This window comes from Otolemur garnettii, unplaced genomic scaffold, assembly GCF_000181295.1.
Source record: "Otolemur garnettii isolate 467f Iridium unplaced genomic scaffold, OtoGar3 scaffold00076, whole genome shotgun sequence".
Taxonomy (NCBI): Eukaryota; Metazoa; Chordata; class Mammalia; order Primates; family Galagidae; genus Otolemur; species Otolemur garnettii.
The window spans coordinates 9329774-9354417 of NW_003852471.1; the positions used below are offsets into that span (position 1 = coordinate 9329774).

The window sequence follows — 24644 nt, forward strand, 5'->3', positions numbered from 1 at the left end:
TGGATAAATTAATGAAGGAATAAATTTCAGAGATAAGTTCATAGAAAAAAGTGATTAAACCAAACTATGCATGGCCACGGAGATGAAACAAGTATCTTTTCTCTTACAGTTCCCAGAGCTTCACTCTAATTCTTGTTGTGTTTATCTCCCCAGTATATTGGCTGATGGTCCACATGGAGGACTACCCCGAGTTAAAATTTGTGAATAATGATACAAATCTGTTGCACCGCTTCAAAACAAAGCTTTAAAAACATTGATCTAGATGAGAAATGATAAGATGCAATAAAGGTTTATTTAAGGCATAAAATTTAAAAGGCATGTTCATCAATAATTCATCAGCTCTCTTTAAAAGAACCCTTAGTATAACCATTTCTATTCTGTATCTTTAATCCATTTTAGGTGACATTGCTAGGAACAGATTGTGGCAACAAATCCATTTGCCTAGGGATTTATGATACTAATAAAATTAGCTTTAAAGACATTTTGAGAAGTAAGTTTAGGATACTAAGAAAATAAAACAATTCAACATATTAAACAATTGATCTAAAGATACATAAGTAAAAATAAGAAAGAATAACGAATAGTTCATACCAGCATGTACATTGGGATATTATTTTTGCCACATCTATAATTTAGCTGTGCAATGCAGGTAAGTTTTTAATTTTTTAAGTTTCACCTCAAAGAGTGTTATTCAACTTTCTCATAATCGAATGATAGCTAAACATTACAGATTTGTTAGATTTTTAAGGTTATGAAAAATAGAGAATGCTTTTGACCCAAAATTAGTGGTAGAAAAATAGTTAAATAATATCTTCCATGACCCATCTTTCAATTGATTTGCCAATTAATAGATGTACAAAATCTAAAGATGAATAAGTGGTGTATAAAATAAGTACACGCATTCTGATGCCATCAGTTACAGCATGATACAGGCGTGTAAGACTATATTGGTTATAGAACTTCTGATGTTACTTACATGCTCTGTGAGTGTGATCTTTATTTTGAAATGACATTAATTCATTCTGATTCTAATGTCTTCAGGACTTATAGAGTCATTGGCTGGATTTTGTCCCAAAAAACCACAAAAAGTCACAAAGTCTGCCAATTGTCTGCAAGTTTTATTATTTGCTTTAAATATACAAATATTTGGAATCATCATCAATATGCATTTTTACCTGTAATATTAAAGGATTGATTGGATGTTCACTGCTCATTTATTATGATGTAATTTAGGTGAAATGATTTATGAAAAATTAGATGCACTCGCAGAACCTTTCATCTGCTGAGCTAATGATCTATCAATATTCACTAAAATGAGATAAAAGGCAGAGACTACTAGAAAAGGAAAAATCAGGAGCTTAGCAAAAAGAGAATGAATTTTTTCTTTCTTTCTTTCTGACATTCTAGAAACCTAGAGAGTCAGTTCAGGTCTAGTACAGCATTTCAGATCTGGGACAAAGAGTTTTATCATTTTTTTTTTGCTGTGTGTGTCTCGGATAGTTACCTGAGTACCAGCCATGGCGTATTTGTTCCAGCTGTGAAGCAGTAGAAAGGACAGCAAGACATGTATCACAGACCCGCCTGCTTGCATCACATCAGCTTAGTCGCATGGACTCCCTTTGCCTGGAGCCGGACCGCAGATGGTCTTTATTCTCAATAGTGCTAAACTTTAATAAAATACATAGGTAGAGAAGAAGGCTGCTACAGGGGACAAGGAGCAGCAGCGTACTCTATCTAGCTGTCCAGTCACTGATTCCTTATACTCTAAGGCAACATGTGAACGGTTAGAAAATACATTTTCAAAATGAGAAAACATAAGTCGTTTAGAAAACCAAGATTAAAGAAGCGCTACAAGCACCATAATATCAACATAGTTGTAGATGAGAATCACAGTTAGCCCTGATTTTCGAGATAAGCCAAAATGCAAAGGGATACCTCAATATTAGTTACATTATTTTCACCATTTAACAAAAGGCACTACTGGAACAAAATGAAGCTTTTTGACGCTGAGCAATTAAAAATGTTACGTCACGGTAATTTTTAGGGGAAAGGCTGCGTGTTATGATGGACAGTATTCCTATAACAGGTGCAATGATTTTAAAAGCCACTTACTTGGTGTCTCTGAAGAAAAGCCAAACTCAAAGTGTTATTTTACATTTCAATGAAGGCTATTTTGTGAGTCCCTGAGGAAAAATGATTCAAAAGAAAATTTTTTGCTATTCTGGCTTAGACCCAAGGAGAGAATTTTAGCCTGCCCAGAGGGCTGGATGGACCATATGCACTATGAATAGTTATTTGTACTTTACCTACCAAGTGCAATCCGTGTAACCTAATTCTTTGTGCCCTCAATGAATCCCAAACAATAAAAAAAAAAAAAAAAGTCTCAGTAAGTTTTAAAATATTGGGAAAAAATAGCTATCCGTAAATATTACTATTACTAAAATATTTCTGAACAAGTTTAGGAAATTAAAAAATAGATGATCTAATTTTCTGTAGTCTGCCAGCATATCTCAAAACCAAAGGAGCTGTCTTAAGACTAGGTGTTCCAAAAAGTGAAGGGGGCCTGTTTGTTAAGACAAAAACTGGAAAAGTAGAAAAGAGGTACAATCAGAAACCGACTCGCTGAATTTATTAAATTAGATGGCTTACCAAAAAGGTATGTGAATTTTGCATAGCAGTCTTGTAAAAACTATTTTTGCAATAAAACGTGTTTTTATCAATATTACAAAATTTCTTGTGAATAAATCTCAGCAAATGTGATATTATGTTAAATTATATGTTCTTAGAAGTTTTTTTCTCTTTCCAGGGAATTGTATGTAGATTATGGCTATTAAAATATTTTATGTATTGTATTTTTGGATAATAAAGATCTGAAAATAATTACAATAGATTTACAGTTTGTTAAGGATAATTTTATTTTTTGATGAATCTTAGACTGATCCTGAGATGGCAAGGAAAATGAACTCATGGCTCCTGAAGTTTGCTAGTCACTTTCATCTAATTTTTGATATAGCAATAATTAAATGAGGATAATCGGATACCTCAATATATCCTACTAGTGTTTCATAGTAGGATACATTAATAATGTGTAATTTATATTCCTAATTTCTCTCAAAGTATAAAGCAGCTTTTAGGGTTAAGCAAAATTCCTTAAACGAATGAATCTTTGATTTTAGGGAATCACATAGATTGACACTAGACATTTCTCTTTGTTTTCCTGCAGGAAGAACCTTTTGTAATGGTCTCTGAAAATGTCTTGGGTAAGCCGAAGAAATACCAAGGCTTCTCCATCGATGTTTTGGATGCCTTATCAAACTACCTGGGTTTTAACTATGAAATTTATGTTGCACCGGATCACAAATATGGAAGCCCACAAGAAGATGGCACGTGGAATGGCTTGGTCGGTGAGCTAGTCTTTAAGGTAAGGATTCATTTATTTCTCTCTCTCATACCTACAGGTTCAATTATAACTTCTTTATGCTGATTCCTTATAAACTAAGTGTGAATTGTATTTGGGTGAGTTAAGTGTTAGTGTTGAATGCAAAAGTCTAGCTCCAAACCATGTCATGAACTTTGTGGAAAGAAAAATAGATGGCAAAATGAAGCTGAAGTTTAAAATATTTTCTGTAATTTGGAAAGAAGTTAGAAGAAATTGTGACCTTTGTCAAATTTATATCCAAACATTTTGTCGATATAAGAGACATGATGAACGGGTGGTGCTTGTGGCTCAAAGGGGTAGGGCTCTGGCCCCATATTCCAGAGGTGGTGGGTTCAAACCCAGCCTTGGCCAAAAACTGCAAAAAAAAAAAGATACATGATGAAATCACATTATAATAAAGAAACACAATTCATACTATTGTTTTCTTTTAATAATGCAACGTTACTGGAAAAAATATTATCACTTAAAAATCATTTAGTTCTGGGATTGAATCGAAGTATATTAATACATTCTTATATTTTCTCTTCATTCTTTCAGTTCTCAGAAAAATAAGTGAAATCTCTCTTTCTTTAGTTCTGCCAAAATTCGCTTCAGTTTTTTGAAGCTCTCTTCCTAGGTTCCTACACATTTGTAATTATTGTGTCTTCCTGACAAATTGTCGAATAGTTGGGTTTAGATTTATAATTTACTATTTGATTTATATGTGTCCTCATTCCCCCCCCCCATTTGTTGTTTTCCTGCCTTCCTCTGGGTTAATTAAATATATCTTAGTATTTCATTTTATTTCCTCTGCTGTTTTTTTTAGCCGTATCCTGTTATAGTTTTGTGACTTATTACATTCTATCTGAAACTCACTCTATCCTTTGTGCTCTTGTGAGTTACTGAGGTCATACTCAGTAACAAACTATCATAGTTTATGATTAAACTATTAACTGATTTTCAAAGGTATAACAAGACAAAAAGACACTGGTATTTAATCACTTATCTCTATACACGTGTCTGAGGCTCTGTATTCCTTTCATACATTCCTTTCATACATCTGAGCTCCCTGCTGCCATCGTTTACCTTCAACCTGATGAACTTGCTTTAGAAAGCATTCCTAGAGGTCAACCTTTGTTTACCTTAAAATATCTTTATTAACTCTTATTTTTTAATGGTATGCTTGCTGGATATCAAGCACTGGGTTAACCAGTTTTCTCTAAATGTCTTTAGAAATGTGACTCTATTGCATTTTGCCATATTGTTTCTGATGAGAAGCTGTCATCATTTGGACACCTGTTCATTATATGTATTATCTTTGTGTTTATCTAAGTGACTGTTTCACATTTCTCTCTTCTTTTTTGATGTTTATAAATTTAATGACGATGTTTCTAGATATGGTTTTCGGTACATTTCCTCCTCCAGGGTTCACTAATCTTCTGGGATATGCTCCTTTTAGGAAATGTAGGGAATTATCTCTTCAAATATCTTTTTTCATCCTCTTCCCTTTCTATTTGTGGCTCAGAGAACATTCAAGTTAGATCACTTAATGTCATCTCGAAGTCGCTGAGGCCTTGCTTATTTTATTGAAATATTTTCATTCTCTGACAGTGAGAGGTAATCGTTTACTTTGATCTGCCTTCAAGTTTACTTATATTCTGCCATCTCCAGTTATCTAATTCTATTCAGTAACTTTTTTTATTCTAGATTGCTTCCTTTTGAGACATAGAATTTTAATATTATTTTATAATTCCGCTTTCTCTGCTGAGATTCCTCACGGCTTCTCCTTTTCCATCCATCTAGTCCCTTGGGAAGTTTGTGATAAAGTCCACAATGGCTTCTTTGACGTCTTTGCTAAAATGTCAGTATATTTTATCTCAGGATACGTTTTTTCTGATTTTTCCCACATCTGGTTCTCTTCCATTGTATATTAGACATTGTAGTTGGACACACTGTTAAGATTTGTCCCAATGTCTCTTAACTTGCATATTCTGAAGAGGTGTGATTTTTCTTTCAGTGGGCAGTTTAATTACTACCCCTTCTGCTTAAATTGGTGGCGATTTGGCATTAACCTGTTAAGGCAGGCCCACTCGATTTTATCTTTGTTTCTAAGAAAACCCTTTGGTTTTGGTAACCCATTGATTCCTAAAGTATAACCTACTAGAGTTTCTGTGAAAACCGTGTGCTTCCTACCAAGCCCTTCTGACTCTGAAGACTTGAACTCTAACTGTGTCTTCCGTCACAAGCAACAATTGTAACCCCCTCCTTGGCTCATTTAGCCTCGTAGCTGTTGCATTCTCTGATTTTCTTAGAAATGCTCACTTGCACAAGCAATTTAGGATTCCAAAGAGTTGAGAAAGTTTATACACAAATTTGGGGTCTCACTCCACCAGGACTCTATCCTTCTATGATCCCCTTTTCAATTTCTGGCCAACCTAGAGAACTCAAACTCCATCTTCTGACACATTAGCTCATAGGATTCTGCCTTTTTGCTTCAATTCTATCCCCTATCCCCCCACGTCTCTTTGACTTGTCTGGGACCCGGGAGAATTTATTCTATGGAGATAGTGAGTAGAGACAGTGTATTTTATCCACTGCAGTTACCAATCTCAAGGACTAAATACTTTCCATTTTCTGCCTACTCTGATTGCTTTCTGAGTTTTTCAGGGTTTTTTTTTTTTATTTGATTTCAAATTTACTTTATTAAAAGGAAAAAAATAAATAAAATTTACTTTATTTTTATTTTTTATAGGGTCAATCTAATAAAAGCCATTCTATCATTCTCAGAACTAGAATAATTTCACAAATACTTGAAAGTATTTAGAAAGATAAAGAGTCTAAGTTGTCTTCAAGAGTTGGAGGAGAGAAGAAATGAAATACTTTGAAGGCAATAGAAAGAAAAATAGTAAAACTTTTGGGTGGCGCCTGTGGCTCAGTGAGTGGGGCTCCAGCCCCATATATTGAGAGCAGTGGGTTCCAACCCAGCTCCAGCCTAACTGCAACAAAGAGATGGCCAGGCATTGTGGTGGGTGCCTGTAGTCCTGGCTACTTGGGAGGCTGAGGCAAGAGAATCGCCTAGGCCCAGAGAGTTGGAGGTTGCTGTGAGCTGTGACTTAGCAGCATTTTACGGAGGGTTAATAGTAAAACTCTGTCAAAAAAAAAAAAAAAAGTAAAACTTTTTCTACTCCTATAAACCATACTTAATTCCATTTATTTAATAAACAAGTTACGTATAAAATTTTGTTGGAAAAGAATCAATATCATTGTGAATAGAAAATGGGAAATGATCAGTCCTCACCCTCTTAATAAAACCATGCCACTTTATATTCTGTTCTTTTATTATAAACCTAGTTGCTCTACCTTTGTGTTTCTTGGGGGTCTTGATTGATCTGAACCCAGATTAGCAATTATGTTAAAATAAAGGCAAAGAAAAGAAAAGGCACTGTATAAAATTACTTTATAGGGATATTGGATAAAATCATTTGTAAGATATTATGCTAACAAAACATTTAAATTAGCCTGTTGTGTTGTGTTTAATTTGTTTTATGCGCTTGCTCCAGGTACACTTTTGAGACTTACTTTCTCACCTATAAAGTAAGGAGTACAAGTTTGTTAATGGAAAGGTCACTTGCAAATATAAAGTTTTTAGAAATACTTGGAGTTTATTATGTAACAACCACATACAGTCAGTAATATGTTCTTTACAAGTAATCCATTTCACTGTTTTTATTTGCATCTAAGAGCATGTCGTTCTTGTACGGTAACTTACAGGTCAGTGGAGTCCTTTTACATTTCAAAAGTTGAGGTTTAAAGAAGCTAACTAATGTGATTTTTAGACAGACATATTGTAAAGCTATTAAATGCAATCTGATTTTAAATTTGTGCAAGCAGATATTTAGTCTTTCTCACTAGGCTTTGAGAAACATTTATTAAGAAAGTGAAAGAGGGTAAACCTACCTTAGAGACTGAAAGCAGGCAGAGATTGGAAGAAAACAGAAAGAACGTACTGTCCTAAATGCCAAGGGAGGTAGCATTTCCAGAGGAAATAACAGTCAAAATTACAGAATGACTGCCAAGATGTTGAGGGTACTTAACATCCTCCCTGACTTTATTCTGGCTATTATCAGTGAAGATGGAAGTTTCAAATTTTAGCAATTAAAATGTTAATTCAATCATACAAATGATGATGTGATAAAATACCATAAAACAATTTGTATTATCCAAGAAGAGTCATCATATTGAAACTTTATCAGGTATATTTACCCCTATAAAGCATTGAAATGGCACAATAATCTGATAGAGCTCCAAAGCTTATTTTTACATCATAATATGTCAGTATATTATACCTTCCATCAACTATTATTGAGCCTTCTACTAATGTAGATATTTGTCACGAATCTAAGAATTTTTCAAATAATGAGTAATATTGCCACTGAATATCTCTGTACATGACATTAAGACTTTTAAAATTAACAAAATTAATTAATATATGCCTTCCTATGGGGTGGACTAAAACTAAAGGATTAGTTTCTATAACCTGTGTTATAATGATTATGGACAGACCATCATGTTAAAAAGGAGTCAAAGAACAGTGGAAAGTGCGCTGTGCATTGACAGAATTGTTCTGCAGGGATTTTCAGCAGTGGTGCCAAGTCTTCAGAGCTGGGTTGATCTCATATGAGAGGGTCTTCCCATTAAAGCCAGAAAGGGGTTCAGGACATACAGACTTTTTAGAGAAGAAAATACAGCCAGAGAGAGAGAGAGGACAGTGGGCATGTGAATGATTGACCCCATATATGTGGAGTGTATTTAAAACCTAAAAGTGTAGCCAGGTCTCCTCTATTCCTTCTGTGCCTCATATTTTTACAATATTCTTGAATTAATAGGCTCTAAAAATTTGTGAAAATACAGATTTGACCAAAAGATGCTTCAATGTGAAATAGGTAAATGAGAACTATATTCTGCTCAGTACAGGAAAAATTGTTACGGGTAAGTTAATATAACTGATAACTTATTTTCCCTGGTTTAACAAAGAAGAGCAACAGTGCTAAAATCACACAGAACTTTATATAAGAAATATGATGCATGTCAAGTTTAGGATAGAAGTATCAAAAAACTAAGAAAACAGATCATGAGTTATACAGTTCAAAATTTTATTATTTAGTTTCCTCCTTGGGTAGCATTCTTCAAAAGTCAGCAGTTTTCTAAATGACCTATTCTACCTTCGGGATACTGGAAGACTTTTTAATGGCCAGACTAGACATGTAGGTTGATAGAAATAAATTTCTAAATTCTCAGTTCGTATAAGTAGTTTTTCTTAAAAATGATCTGCCTTGATCCTTCTTACCTTCATCCTTCATCCCTCATCCCTTATTCAATCTTCTGGCCTACTTTCTAAAATAACGTAATATTTTTCATGCATACAAAATCCTTTTGTGACATATGGCTCTGAGGCTAAATAATCTCAGAAACAACCAAACTAAGGGATAATGAAAACACAGGTGTCACTATGATTCTTTCACAAGTCAATCATTTCATCTTTTTGTAAAAAAGCAAAAATGTAGGGGGAAGCAAAAAAAAAATGACTTAAATTTTCAAATACTAGACCATTAAAATTTTCTTTTGATAATAGATTACTGTGATTTTCCACATATAGCATAGAAAGATTTCAAGGAGTTGAGAGATAGTTTTTAAAAATAAACAAAAATATTTCATTTTCATCTATTCCTCTGTATGAATAAGGTGTCTACAAAATGAAAAATACAGAAATCAAGTCGTGATTCTAAATGCTACTTCTTTTAAACCACAATCAATATTGACCCAGGAATACACAAATTAGTTAAAAAATAACTACTTTATATATGTCATTGTGTGATAAAATTTCACTTTTATGGCTACAGAATCAATAGATTATATACTAATATAACAACGACTCAATTCAGAATAAATGTTTATACCTAATACTTTATAGTCACAGGTTATACAATAAAGATTTCAATTTTAATTGAAATGCATATTTTTGATGCAGAAATAGTTTGATGATCAAGAGAAGGTTTTCAAACACACATTTCTATGGCATTTGAATAAAAATTTTGTGGGGGTGGAGAGGAATATAACTGTAGTTCAAGGATAAAATGAAATGATATAAATTGTCTACTTATAAGTGGGGGATCAAATCATTATGATATTTAGATTCTAGTGGCTATATGTAAAAAGTGGCTTGGCAATTTTATTTTAAATTGTCAGTATTTACAATACAACACACATACATCAATGTTCATTCACAAAAGTGGAAACCACCCATGGAGTATGCAAAGGAGGAGAATTTAATATGGGGGATTGATTACAAGGGACCTGGAAGGAATGAAAGACCAAGAAAGGAACAGAGTGGGACCCTGGAATAGCAAAAAGGAGGAAGGGGTAAAACACAGCCATCAGGACCTGCTAACGTCCCAGGTGACTGTGTATCTGAAGGTGTGCCCCAATTCAGCCAGGGCTGGAATTGCCAAACTATGCTGCGGTAGCCATTGAAATAACCATTTAAAGCAAAGACTCTTCTCTTGCTGACACCTTTAGTGGTTTCTCTGGTGGAAATTAAGAGGACATCAGATCACAAAAGAGCCTGGGAAATATAGTTTGCATATTCTCATTCCTATAAGATTCATAGTATTTAGCACAGTAGAAAATGGTAGGTATATTTAAGAGAACAGGTAATGAGCAGTGTTATTGTCTGGAAATAACAACCTTTAAATGAATGCATATTTATAAATGGGGAGAGGTATGTAGTTTAAAAATTTCTTTGGGACTTATATGAAGAAAATATTTGATGATGATTATCATGGAGGACCTATTTTTATAGAGAGAACATGACCAACAGTTTTGGAGTAAAAAATAACCCATTGATAATTCCTGTTTAACCCAAGAGTTTCAGCCAGCTAGAGATGAAGTTGCTTCATCCTAACTAATATCAAGTGCCAAAATACATGGCAGGGATTTCATCCTCCCCTTAAGAAAGACAGATGTAACAATGGACTAAAGTCAGAACCCAGGAAAGTAAAACAGAAAGAAGAAGTAGACTAAATTAAAAATATGTAAATTTGGGATAAAATATTTATGCTTAGCCTATAACTAATTAATAGTAATATTTCAAAGTTAAAAACTAGTCCCATCATGGATGGCACCTATGGGTCAGAAGGGGAGGGCACTGGCCCCATATGCTAGAGGTGGTGGGTTCAAACCCAGCCGTGGCCAAAAATGGCAAAAAAAACAAAAAAAAAACAAAAAAAAAACTAGTCTCATTGAGAATCCTATTTCCAATTTCTAAAAATCCCAGATAACACTGGGCTCTTTTGTCACTTCCCCCACAAATGTAGTTTCATAAAAGTAAAGAACATATTGAGGGTAGATATATAGTATTGGAGTTGGTAATAAGATACTATTTCATGATAATAATGCCAATAGTGTTATTTTCTAAAACATAAAATGTCCTCAAAGTAAATAGTAGAAAAATTTTGCACTAGACTTCAAATTTGGCAATTCTTTATTTTTAATAGGTAAATATATTTCCCATTGTAGATATTTTAGTTCATTAATGCATTCATAATAGAAAACATATATTTACCTGGGGGCTTTATAACAATTTTTAAGATTATACTCTTAAAAAGTATAATCACATGCCATGGTCAAGGACTATAGAAGGATGCAAGTATGAAAAAGATAGGGGCATCAGTAACAAAAATATCTGGTCAGTGGTCTCTATGTTTTGCACTGTGGTGGGCAGTGGAAACACAAAGATAAATAAAATATGAGTCTTGCTCTTGAGGCAATCATATCCTAATGAAAAACAGAAAGAGTAGGCTAGATAATTACAGTGCAGTGCAGTGAGTACAATGATAGTGGACCACCAAGAAAGCAGGGAGGGAGGCAGGGTCAGGGGAAACTTTCTGAAGGAGGGGAGATGCATGCTGATGATGCAGCAACAGGAGTAGTCAGTTAGGTAAAGTGGGATGGGGAGAGAGGGAGGGATGTCTGCTCACGGACACAGAGCAGGGATAAAGGTACACAGATGAGAAATAGCATGGAAAGCAGGCCAAGGCTTAGGAGGCCTTCACAGCACTCCCATCAAAAAGTGAGGAGAATCTGTCTTAAGGTATGAATTATGTGAATGGAATGAAATGTACGGAATAAAAGACACAAAGGAGATGGAGTCAACAGAATCCACTGACTAAGGTGAGGGGAAGAGAGGAAACAAGGATAACACATCAGTTCACCTTATTAATACATAACAGATGGTTCAATAACAATTGAGGGAGAGATTGCTGAAAAAAATGTAGATTGACTTGGATGTGAAGAAACATGGTGGACATGCCTATGGCATGTTCCAGTTCTGTAGAGCTCTGGACCTCACTGACAGGGCCTCATAGGAGGTATACATCTGGGAGTCCTCCTGGTTGCTAGTTGAAAGCATAACAGTGCATCCATCAGATTGCCAAAAAGAACGTAAGATCACTGGCCTAACCTTAGGATGAAACCCTGAAGAAATCCATCACTTGAGAATTGACAAAAGAAGATTAATTTATGTAGAAAAGAGTTTCATAAACTAAGCTGACTAACAATGTCAAACAATCTGAGACATCAGTGGTAAGGGAGGCTCAATGTTCACTAGGGTGGCTGTTTGGAAGTTGCTGGTGAGCTAAGCCAGAAATTTTCTGGTAGTATAGTAGAAGATGATTATGGAAAACCTTGGGGGTGAAAAGGTATAAGTAACAAGAAGGCATATTACTCTTTCAGAACGTTTGGATATGAAGGAACAGAAAGAGAGAACAGCTGGAGGAGTAGCCTTTGTTATTTGTTTGTGTTTAGGTTAGTGGAAACTTGAATATTATTGTAAGGTGACCAAGAAAAAGACATAAGGAGAATTTAATATAAGAAAATAAAGTTAATATAAAGTCTGACAAATAAGTTCATGAACTCATCCTAGAAAAAATGTTAGATCATACCTCATGGCAGAGTATCACTATGGTCACCACTGAAGTTCTGCCCTTGGGAAGCCATGCACCCATGCCAGTGATTAGTCCACTCTTCAAAGCACTTTTTCTAGAATGAGTTCATAACCTTAATTGTCTGACCTTGTATATAAAGGATAAATGTCCCCAAAGAGATAGGAAAATGAATCAATTGCAAATTGAGAAAAAATCAGTTGAGAAAATGAATCAATTGAAAATTGATTCTGAGAAGGTGAAGATGCTGCTTTAATACTGAAGAAACATGGTGAGAATGTGTTTGTTAAATCAATAGGCAAGAGGTTGGAAGGTGAAAAAAGATCATTTCTCGATGCTTCAAATTTCTTGATAAAATAGATGAACTGTGTTGACAGTGATGGGAACAGGTATTACGTAACAGTCTACAGGAGAGGGGTGAGAGGGAAGGGAGGGTATTAAATCAGAATAGATAAAAGAGCAGGCCAGTGGTGCTGAGGACTGAGCTGGGGTTTATATGACTGACATTGTTCATCGCCGCTGGTCTGTACAATAGTATGACTTTCTTTAGCTGGGATTGCGTGTTAAGTCTAGGAGCAGAGATTAAAATGCTTCAGACCTAAGTTGAGATATAATGGATATACTTGGGAAGGGAATTAAGTGAGATGAAAGAAAAGCTAAAATAATCAAGAGAGCATGGCCATGTTCAGGAACATAGATCTGGTTATAATTTTGGAAAAACTAATCAGAGTATCAATATGAGGTTGTAAAATAGAAGTATAAGAAAAGATATGAAAGATCTAGTAGATTAGAAAGAGATGAGCAGAGACTGTAATGTAGAAGTTCTAGAGTTTGACCTTGAGGTTAGTGGCTAAATATTAATGGAGACAAAAGGAATTAGATTTTAACATAGCCAAAATGGGAGGAGAGAAGAGGGAGGAATAGGTGGATGACAGGGGATATTTTAGGGTAGTAAAACTATTCTGGGGGTGATGCTGTAATGATGACTTTAGTTAATAATAATGTATTGATGTTGGTTCATCAGTTGTAACAAATGTATCCTACTAATGTAATATGGTAATAATATAGGAAACCATTTGTGATGCCTGCTCATTTTTTTTTTTCTGAAAACCTAAAACTGCTCTAAAAAAAGTATCTATTCAAATAATGGCTCAAAATGATTGTTGTAAAAAAAACTACATTGATTCTGATACATATTAGGCAGTTAGTAAATTTGGGGTGAAGAGAAATACTTAGCCAAGTCTCAAAATTTTCAAAAAATGAAAAGAAACTATTGTGAGCTCTTTTTAATAGAGATGTTAAGACAAGTCCACCTCAGAAAGCACAATTAATTGAATGTTTAAAACAAATAGCCACCAAAGAAAGGAGATAGGATACATAGAGCCTCATTAGGAAAGAACAAAAATCAGGTTCCTTGAGTATAAAAATCAGGTTGCCTAAGGAAATAGGCAAAACTCTCTGGTCTCTAATAAAGAATGAAAATGATAGAAGGGAATTCTTGCTGCATGGAAGCTCTAAATAAGTGTAAATTTCTATCCTAGTCATCCTCAAGCTTTTGATCATTTTCTGGGTCTCCTGTGGTCATCCCTATCCCCACTCTATCTGATCCTGCAAGTGGATTATGGGTTATTGCTATAGACCAGAGTTTTTCAACCTTTTTTATCTCATGGCACACCTGAACCTATAGTTAAACTTCCACAGCACACTTAAAATTATGTTGATCAAGAAGAAAAAGTATTTTAAAAAAAAGAATATACTTACTGTGATTTGAACTTCTTTTGAAAATCATTTAATTAACAATCTTTAAAAATTTTCATGGCACACCTAAAATCCTCTCATAGCATACCAGTTGAAAATCACTGGTATAGTTGGTCATGACCCTTGGCTGACAGAGGTCCCTTCAGAGAGGCCTTCACTAATTCTCCAGGGTCCTTTAATTTAGCACATACTGACCCTTTATTTAAGGGTCCCACAATGGTCTTTCCAAACATCTCCGCATACTCTGTAATTTTTTTTCCCAACCCTGCTCTCCATCTCTGACTCCCTTCTCACTTTCAGTTGTTAAAGCTCATGGTTTACTGAAAAAACAACAGGAATCCGACAGGAGGCTCTGCCTTCTTGCTCTTTGATAACTTTAAAATCTATTCATTTGTTCTCTCATCCTCAATGGCAACACAAAAGCTTCCACTGAAACAGTGTTAGTTATGGATACTGGGGACACATTTACTATCCACGTGAACCTAAGAAGAGTTTTTAAATTCTCTTTGAATCACAGCATCTAAATCTGTAGAAGAAGCTATTATGGAGATGAACTCAGAAAATGAATTCGAGAATGTGTTGCAGGGACATCAAATAGCTCTCATCTTATCTGTTGACTCTGATAGATAGGTAAAATCTTCCTCAGGTTCTGTGTTTAGAAATGTAATAAATTCAACATGTATTTTGAAGGTAGACTGATAAGATTAGCAGATAGATTAGATTGAGAAGAGAGAGAAAGACAAAAGCCAGAAATCGCTCCTAAACTCAAAGCTTTTTATTTTATCTTTTCGGCTACATCAGCAGAAAAAGACATCATTTGTTTCCATTTTTCACAGCTCTATTTACCACCTGGCTCCTAAGCACAATTCTCTCTCCTCTGGATTGCAGTTAGAGAGGTCAGATTACTCTCCTCCTTTCTACTCTTGCCTGTCTCCAATATATTTTTAGCACAGCAGCCAGAGTATTTCAGTCACTTTTCTCCTGAAAGACAATTTTTGGTTTTATATTCCACTCACAATGAAAAAAAAAAATCCTGATACTGTCTGCGTAATCTTCCCTACCAACCTCCTTGGTGACCTCTGCTGTCTCCCTCTTACTCACTTTGATCCACGCTTATGGTTCCTTCTCATACTTACTAACCGTGGCCTGTTTTCACTTCCATTTGTCTCATCTGCCTAGAATTCTCTTTACTCTCAAATACTCTCCTTCTATCCCATTCTTCCCAGTCTCTGCTTAGAAGTCATCACAGACTTCCAAGGTCACCCTATTCAAAAGAACAGCATCCACCCTCTGTACGACCTATGCCCCTCATTCTGTTTTAGTGTCCTTTATAACACATATTGCTATTTTATTACGTATCTACCTTTTCATCTGTTTTCCCTTGCTAAAACATAAGCCTAATTTGGGAAGAAATTTCATGTTTGGGTCCCTGCTGGAACCTCAATATCTAGAAACTCTTTGTACCTACAATGTTGAATAGCAGACGTGATATTTTAAGACATGCATTAGATGACAGTGCTCTCCTGATTAATACTATGTCAGTGCTATCTCATTGCTCTTTAGTAAAATCCATTAGCCTACCATAGCCTAGAAAGCTTGACTTCGAGTAAAAGAAGTTTCCTTCTTTATTACAAGGCTACACTTTGAACTTTTGTTTCTATTGTTTTAACCTTTTGTCCATGAGTTATACAGCTTGTTCTATTCAGTCCCTCCCACTTTACTACAAGTAGGTTGAGAGTGGTACCATTTACCAGCAGAGCAAAAATGAAAGAAGGGAAGTATTTGGACAGAGGGGATGGAGTGTGCCAACTAAGAGTTTGGAAATGAGTAATAAGAGCCAGCTGCTATACTAAAGCTTTGTGGGAATTACCTCTTTGAATCCTCTTAATAATAGATAAAAACAAACATAGTTATTATCTCCGTTATATAGATTGAAAAAACCAAGGCATGGAGAGTTTAATTAACTTGCTTAGGGTCACATAGTGAAATGTATAGGATATGAACTTAAGTTACTTGATTCCATTCTCTTAAAAAAACTATGGTATGCCTCTTTGGAGCTCCAAACAGAAAATGAAATAAGTAATTGGATACGTGAGTCTGGAGTTCGGCTAAGGGACCTGAAATGGACACGTATTTGAGACTGATCAGCATTCAGATGACATTGACATTGCCCCTCTACCTTTCTTTATCCCTATTTCTCTTTGATCTTCAATCTCTTTCACATCCATTGCTCCTTTCCTACTTCTTAAAAAAAGGTTTCTCTGTTTTAAAAAATTACCTCCCTCTATTTTCTAAGTTAAATGCATTAAGTGTCTTTGCTTGTAAATGACAGTCCAATTGAAGTGAAAAGATAACTTAATGGCTCACAAAACTGAAGATTCGGGGATGAGAGCCAGTCCCATCAGGCCTCAGGATGACTGTCCCCAGCTCTCCACTCAGCTTTTTCTGCATGTGATGTGCCCCGCTTCTCAGGCAGGCTTCTCTTTCCCTGGCAGTGAGGCGACTTTCAGCAGCTCCGGGCTTGGATTTCAGCCCCTTCTCTCTCCCAATATAAACATAGATTCTCTTTCACCAACAATTCTAACGCCGAGCCTCGGCGCTGGCTCTGACTGTGAAGAACTGTGTCCAAAAGGAGGCAGGGCTCTCTGTGCCAGGCCTGCACCCCACGCCCACCGGCACCCTCAGGACGGGAGTAGCTATGCCCAGAACACTTGGGGGAGCATGGGGGAATAGTAATTCCCAGGAAAAAGCGGCGAGCTGTTAGCACACAGAGAGGGAGTGGCTATCCAACAGGCACAGCAAAAGATAATCCTTCAGAGATTTAAAAACAGTAGATGAAGTTAGAAGGGAGCCATCGATCACTCTGTGGACATAAAAGCTGAAATCATTAGCAATTAGAAGCCATAATAAACCAAAAAATTACAGACTCAAGGCAGGAAAATATTTATATATGAAGTGTAATGATGACTTGATAGGGTTACTGTCTCCCTGGGACGTGAAGAGGTCACCAAATCTACAAGAAAATACTAAGAGCTCAGTTGATAAAGATATAAAAGGTAAGAACTTAAGTTTCAAAGGGAGAAAACACAGAGAAGCAATGTCTATTGTAATGGAATAGATAAATTAATAAGCTTTTTGTTTAAATGTAAGTATGAGAAATATGATCGGTTAGTGCTTTCATAAAGAAAAAGCTGTAACAGTGTAATATATGCTTGGAATTTCTTCATATGGTATGCTTTGTAATGGAATAAAACATCACTAGAATTAGATGCAGAGTTCAGTCATCAGTGATATATTTGACAACACTAGCAATTAACACAGATACCACAAAGAATTAAAAAGCTAAGTTGAAAACAGACCAAATAATAATTATACTAGCACGTTTACAGAGCTTACTATTGTTGATACAGTCTTAACGTGCTTAGTGTTTATTAACTCTCAATGCTCACAACAGGCCTGTGAGGTAGGGACTATTATTATCCCAGTGCTGCAGATAATGAAACAGAGTCGGACCTGTAAGGGAACTTGCCCATGGTCACACAATCAAGTTGTACAGAATTAATGATTAAAATCCAGGGAGTCTGGCTCACAAATCCAAGTGCTATACTCCTTTACCAGGGTCTAGACAGAAACGGAGCTTTAATATATGTTTGGTCCACAAGCAACTTACTCAACCTTGTTCGATGCCAGTGAGGAAAATACCAACTCAGAAGCCGTTCAGCACAGGTGGTGGTTGCTCTTGTTGTTGTTGTTTTAACCTACGCATTTGAAGAAGGTTCAGATGGAGTTTGGATAGTGTTAGGAATAAGAGACCAAAAAAGTAAGATGGTAGAAAGTGTTTGGGGTGTGATTAAAATGATTTGCATTTCTAAGCTGATCAAAATCTCACTTCTTTCTCAAAAATGCCTCCACTTCTGAACAAAGAATTGTTTTAGAAAGTCATGCACTATTCTCTGTCACCTGACAGTCTGTGTCTCACTGGCCTCTTACGTTTATTATACTCCATGTAGACAACTTTAAACACAAGTTGACCTTATGCTCTGCATCGATCTAAATCCTCAACCTCCGCTAAACTGGTGCTTCCTCCCACAAGGCTTTCAAACCACTGCCGTCCCTTGGCGCTCTTGTCTTCCGAGAACACGTACTCCACTTTGTTCTGAGTACCCCTCTGGAACATAACATATCTGTATATATTCTCCCTGCACCCTCAAGAACTTTTCTTTTTCCTCGTCACTCTTCTGGAAACCAGAAGGCTGAGGTTGTGTTTACTTTGCCTGCCAAGTATACAGCAGAATGCCCTATATTCATCCATTCATCCCCACACGTTTTTGAATGCATGTTATATTCTGGGCACTGTGCCTAGCATCATAGATAAAAAGGAATGGAAGGCATTGTTTCTGCCTCAAAGATCTCACAGTACACACAGAAGACAAGTGAATAAATAAATAATTAAAACACAGTGTGAAAAATGTCCTAGGATCATACCTACACAGTGCCGTGACAACGTGGGGGCTGAGAGGCAAATTCTAGCTGGAGAGTCGAAAAGATTCTGCAGCAGAGGAGAATTTGAGCGAGGTCTTTAAGATCAGGAAATGTGTGAGGTGCAGCAACAGGGATAAATATAAACGCATGTTTGTCTTATTAAAGATTTTGTACTTTATCAGGAAAAATTATAAAAAGTTTTTACATAAGAGAAAAATGTCCTTTAATTGATATTGAAGAAAGCCAGCTGAGGTAGCTCTGAGCATGCATTGCAGTGAGGAAGGGAAACACAAATGGCTTCTCGGCCCCCTACAGAGGGACAAGGGAAGGTCTAAACTCAAGTAACAGCAATAGGAGATGAACCAAAGGAATGATTTTGATAAAATCATCAATATCCCCAGATATGCTAGTAGAACTTTGTAACTAGGAGAAGGGAAAGAAAAGTTGAGACTTGGTGAGATATTTAGCGGAGGAAAATGAACAGATGGACGATGACACAAACGGGAGATGCGGAAGGAAAAGCAGATTGAGAAGAGACAACAGAGGTGCACAGTTTGACTGTGGATGTTTGGATTTTGTGGTACCTGAGGAACATCCTAATGGAATCATCCAGGAGTAATTAATAACTGGGCATCAAGTATCCAAGTGAATATGCCTAGGGTTAAAAAAAGAAGTTCAGGAAGTACAGAGTGCTCATAAAGTTCACGTGCCATTTATTATGTTAAACTAGTTTAAAATTGCACATGAATTTATGTCCACCGTGTCCTGGTACTTTCATCACCTACATTATAAAAACTTAATTAGGAATGTTGGAGTAATATGAAGATTAGGAAGACACATGCACAAAGTGATTATTTAAAGTCCAGATGATTCCACTTAGCCTGGATAAGGAGGACTGGTTTTATTATTTTTGCTACTAAGGGAGATAATTAAAAGGTAGAGGGAAAAGAGGGTTAAATTTGAGAGGCCAGATCAGAACACCTCATATTGTGGTGAGTTGATGCCTTTCCTGTCTGCACTGGAGAGGGGACTTCTAGGGATAGTTGAGAAGAATCAGGGGTGCCTCCCACAGTGTTGGGCCCAGCTGTCGGTGCCACTAGAGCATGCTTCAGGGAGGGACAAAGATTATGACCCTTCTCATCATCATTTCCCAGATACTCGAGTTTGGAGTGGCAGGAATACCTATGATTCCATGGCCTAGAGAAGGAAGAGATCGTGAGCTGGGACAAATGCCAGGTGCTGCCCAGCCACCCAGTGGGATCAGCTCACAGATGAAGAGGGGTCCTCAACTGGGTGCCTGACGACCATCCAGTAGGCCCCATGAGAACACATGCACAAAGATTCCTACATATTCCCATTATATGAAGGTCTGACAGTTAGTTCACAAACTTGGCCTAGAAAATGTGCTATCTATCTCATTGCTGGATATCAGTGTGGTCACCTTTGAAGTCCTCCCCTTGGGAAGCTCTGCACCGATGGCAGCACCTAGTCCACCCCTCAAAGCAATATTGGAACTTTTTTTTCTGGAATGCCCACCAGGGCTATTGTTGTATTACTTTGATGTTCTGAATGTCATCAAAATGTCTTCCTTTCAATACTTCCTTTATCTTTGGCCAAATAAATATGTCATTGAGGCCAAATCAAGTGAACAGAGAGGGTGTCCAATGCTGTTGCTCGTTTACTTGCTAAAAATTCCCTCACAGATGATGTTGTCTGAACTGCTCTTTGTCGTAATGCAAGAGCCATATCTTTTCCTACCAAGATTTTCCATTAAGATTTTTCTAACTCTTTTCGTTATCAGTATTTATCTGGTCTAGTCAGCCAACAATTTTGACACACAATTCAATGCATTTTTGCAATGTTGTCATCAGTTCTGCTTGTTACTGGCCGCCCTGACCTCTCAGAGTCATCAGCCTCATCAGTGGCTTTCTCTCCCTTCAGAAAAACACTTAATCCACTTGTGCACTGCTGTTTTCTTCATAGCATTATCTCCATAAACTTAGACTAATCCGCCCCTACTTCACTTCCACTCCTAGCAATTTAACAAGAGATTTAATGTTTGTTTGTTGCATTAATTGAAGCTCTGACATTCTTGCATTGGCACATAAAAACATGCCACAACAGGCCGGGCACTGTGGCTCACACCTGTAATCCTAGCCCTCTGGAAGGCTTAAGCAGGAGGATCCCTTGAGCTCAGGAGTTTGAGACCAGCCTGAGCAAGAGCAAGAGACCCTCATCTCTACTCTAAATAGAAAAATTAGCTGGTCATAGTGGCATGTAACCTATAGTCCTACCCTTGGGACTAAGGCAGGAGGATCATTTGAGCCCAGGAGTTGGAGGTTGCTGTGAGCCATGACATCATAGCACTCTAACCTGAGCAACAGAGTCAAATTCTGTCTAAAAAAGAAAAACTCAAATCATGTACAAGAATAAATACCACTCAGCAGGACACTGCCACGAATCAACACCAACATAGTTGTGAGACATTGATATACCAAGGGTATGAAACCTCACTGAGTTGTTTGTTCAGGGCTACCAGGGTGAGCGTATGGTGGCAATTTTGTGAACCTCATTGTCAGACCTCTGTCCATTACTGCCAGCCATGCTTGAATATATGTGTATGTGCCAATAAAACATCACCCACCAAAGAACCCCTCACCACAGTACACCTGCCAGTGGCAGCCTTGTGATAAATGCTTATAAGCCTTGTGAAATGAGACTACTCATTTCGTAAGTGGAGACAAGACAAAATATTTAAAGGGATAGGAAGCCCATATAGAGACTTTAAATTAAACAATGGATGAGATTTTAATTCTCAAATTAAACAACTATTAGTGGACTAATGGACTTTCCCAGAGTAAGTCAGGAATGTGATGTTCAAAAAGTACATGTGGTCATAAGGATACATGAATGTGTGAATGTCTGAATGGTGAGTGTTAAAAATTAATTCACTGGATATACATATAGGCTGAAGCTGAAGCATAGATATGGGAGATCACACAAGCTCTGTGGATATAAGGAGAGGAGAAAAAAAATAAGCCAAAATATTTTCTGTTGGTAAGAAAAGATTTTAACACCAATGAAGGGAAAAGATAAAGAGATATCTGTGAAAGGAAGTAAATTATATGGATGCAAATGACTTAGTGAATGGTTATAGGAGCAATTTTCTAAATTTGCAGGTGATAGTTAATTGGCAGACATGGCAAACAGCAAGGAGCAATTCAATCAGATAAAGGACTTGAATCATTAAACACTTGGTCTAATGGATGGCAAGCGCGGATAAGTGGTGAATATTAAGTCTTGAATTAAAGCTGAAGAACAGACAGTGAATATTTGCCAGAGGGAATGATGCTGTCCAGGACTGGCTCATAGGTTGAAGAACTTACAGGCAAGGACTAACAAAAATGTACTAAAATGTGTGTAGAAATAAAAAAGATTTGGGTGGCTATTGGTTAGAAGTTAATAGACTACTACATCAGTCAAAGCCAAGGTGATATAAAGACTGAAGCTGTGATAAGAAAAAATCCCAGAATATATAAATCCTGAAATCCATTAGGGAGTTATTGAAATGTCATGTCTTAACCTATATTTTCATCTATCTCCATTCATGACTGGGGAGTAAAATTAATGACTAAGATAACTTCCAGGCATATAAGAGAGTGCAGATTTGAGTGAAGATATTCTAAGATTCTTGTAAGATCATTTCAACCATGAAATTCACTATCATTCTCTAAGCATAATGATAAGGTATTGTGTTTAAATTGCTTGATCATTTGTATTGAGGATACTAATTCCAAACTGTGTTAGTCTGGAAATTATAAGCATACACAAATACACCCCAAGGAAAAGAGGATAATAAAAATTTTTGTACCCTAGGAAGGTAATTGATGCAATAAGAATGGAACTCCTCTTTCCTGTGTCTTTGCAATGTTAAAGTCACTTTAAAAAATGTTAACTTCAAGGAAAAATGGATATATCCTTTAGTTCAACATCAAAACCACATGTGAAATCTATAAGTATTTACACACATCTAGCAGTCAGTTTACTTTCAGGGATTCTTTTAAAACTTAACATTATATAACTATTCAGAATGGATATTTGGAAATAGAGCCACTCCTTGACAGATAGCTGTAAGTTGACTCTTGCCTATCATTTAGACAAGGCGTCCTCAAACTACGGCCCGCCTAGGACATTTATCCGGCCCGCTGGCTGTTTTTGCCACCACTGCCTGTCCTCCTTAGAAGCCGGCTTGTCCGGGGGCCCGCAGTCCGGCCCTCCAACAGTCTGAGGGACAGTGATCTGGCCCCCTTGTTTAAAAAATTTGAGGACCCCTGATTCAGACACTTTGGATTTCAATTGTTTTGAGTCTTAACAATTCTCCATTTTATCTTTGTAATTTGGTGGTTTTATAAGGAGAGGCTTTAAATAAATAAAGATTTTCCTGAGTAAAAACAAATAAAATCAATAAAAACTGAGACCAAACACAACTCAGCTGTGTCGAGGTAGGAATTGAGGGCTGATGACTGCAGAGACTCCCGAGTCTGGTGTGGGGCCACCTGAGTGTTCTGCTTCCTTATTCTATATTTCACTTAACACTGTGCAGAATCACTAGGAGAATAGCCAGTATTGATTTACTTTTCATACAGATAAACTGTTTCTAGGAGCTAGTTCTTTTCTCATTTCTGGAGAACTTACATTCTTCTCCCAGGTGGAGCTTTAAAAACACCTGTAATAGTCTTAAGTGTATTCTAGAATGATTGGAAATTTTACTGTAATGAAAATAAAAATCCACTTGATTTTTATCTTATTGAAAGTGCATCTGCAGTTTGAGTGTTTCACTGGGTCATTGCTTCTATCTGCTCTGCCCACAAGCAGCCTTCAGATGACTTTTCAGAAGTTGAAGATGTTTCTACATGACTGAAAAACTCTTTCTGTTGGTCTGTTTCATCAAGGATGTAGCACTGCCTCTTAGGAATTATAGAAATGATATTATTTTAAGCCTCTTCTAATGTTTCAGGGTAGTTCCTGAACTACTGCAATTTATAAATAACTTGTAGCTTCCTTTTCACTCAACATTCAATAAGCATTTATTGGGACTTAATGTGTAGCTGAAATTGTGGGCAATAAATAAAATATAAAACACAGAGTTCTTGTCCTTCACAAGCTAAATAGCTAGATGGGGAGGAGGAGGTAGAGACTCGACAGACATTCAGCACATCATTTACTATCTATACTTTGACTTTTGATGAACTCATCCCGTCTCATGGAATTAATTTTATCTATTAGATCACTTCCAAATTTGTTTCTTCAGCCCAGACCCCACCCCTGAACTACAGACATATTTCTTACTACTCACTCAGCATTTTCTCTTAAAATCTCATAAGTACCTCAAACATTACGTGTTTGAAAGTGAATTCCTGACTTCACCACCTTCCCCAATCCTGATCTAGCCACAGCCTTCCATGTTGCAGTGTATGGAACCTACAATATTTGGGTTATTCACTACAGAAGTTTGAGTAAACCTGGACTTGTGTCTTCTATACCTCATATTCAATGCATGAGCAAATTTGCCTGGCTATTAACCTGGAATAACCATGATATGATCGCTTCTCACCAGGCCACCATTTTCTCTCCTTGGGACTTCTTCAGCAGCCTCCTAACTATTTACCATGTTACAGCTCTTCCTTCCTATAATCTATTTCCAGTAGAGAAGCCCAAGTGATTCTTTAAAAGTGTCTGATCATATCACTCTCTCCCTAAAACCTCCCAGTAGTTGTCCGTCAACTCCAATTCTTATAATTTCCTATAATGCTTATTCATACATATATACCCACCACTAAGTTTCCATAATCTTTCTCCTAACTACTGTCCCAGTATGAGTATTGCTTAAGGATAAATCAGAAGTCAGAAAAATAAGAGTAAGAATTAAAAAATTAAAAACCAAAATAAATCAGAAGTCAGAAAAATAAGAGTAAGAATTAAAAAAT

The 24644-nt window shown here is 36.5% G+C and overlaps 1 protein-coding gene across 1 annotated transcript in view; it reads left to right on the forward strand.

Annotated features, from left to right (window-relative positions):
• Positions 1 to 24644, forward strand: part of GRID2 (glutamate ionotropic receptor delta type subunit 2) — a gene marked incomplete at its 3' end in the record, with an annotated part of 1213016 nt that overhangs the window by 1009891 nt on the left and 178481 nt on the right. The window contains exon 10 of the mRNA XM_012807815.1: positions 3224 to 3421. Coding sequence (XP_012663269.1) covers positions 3224 to 3421 — 198 coding nt within the window. The remainder of the gene's footprint in view (positions 1 to 3223; positions 3422 to 24644) is intronic.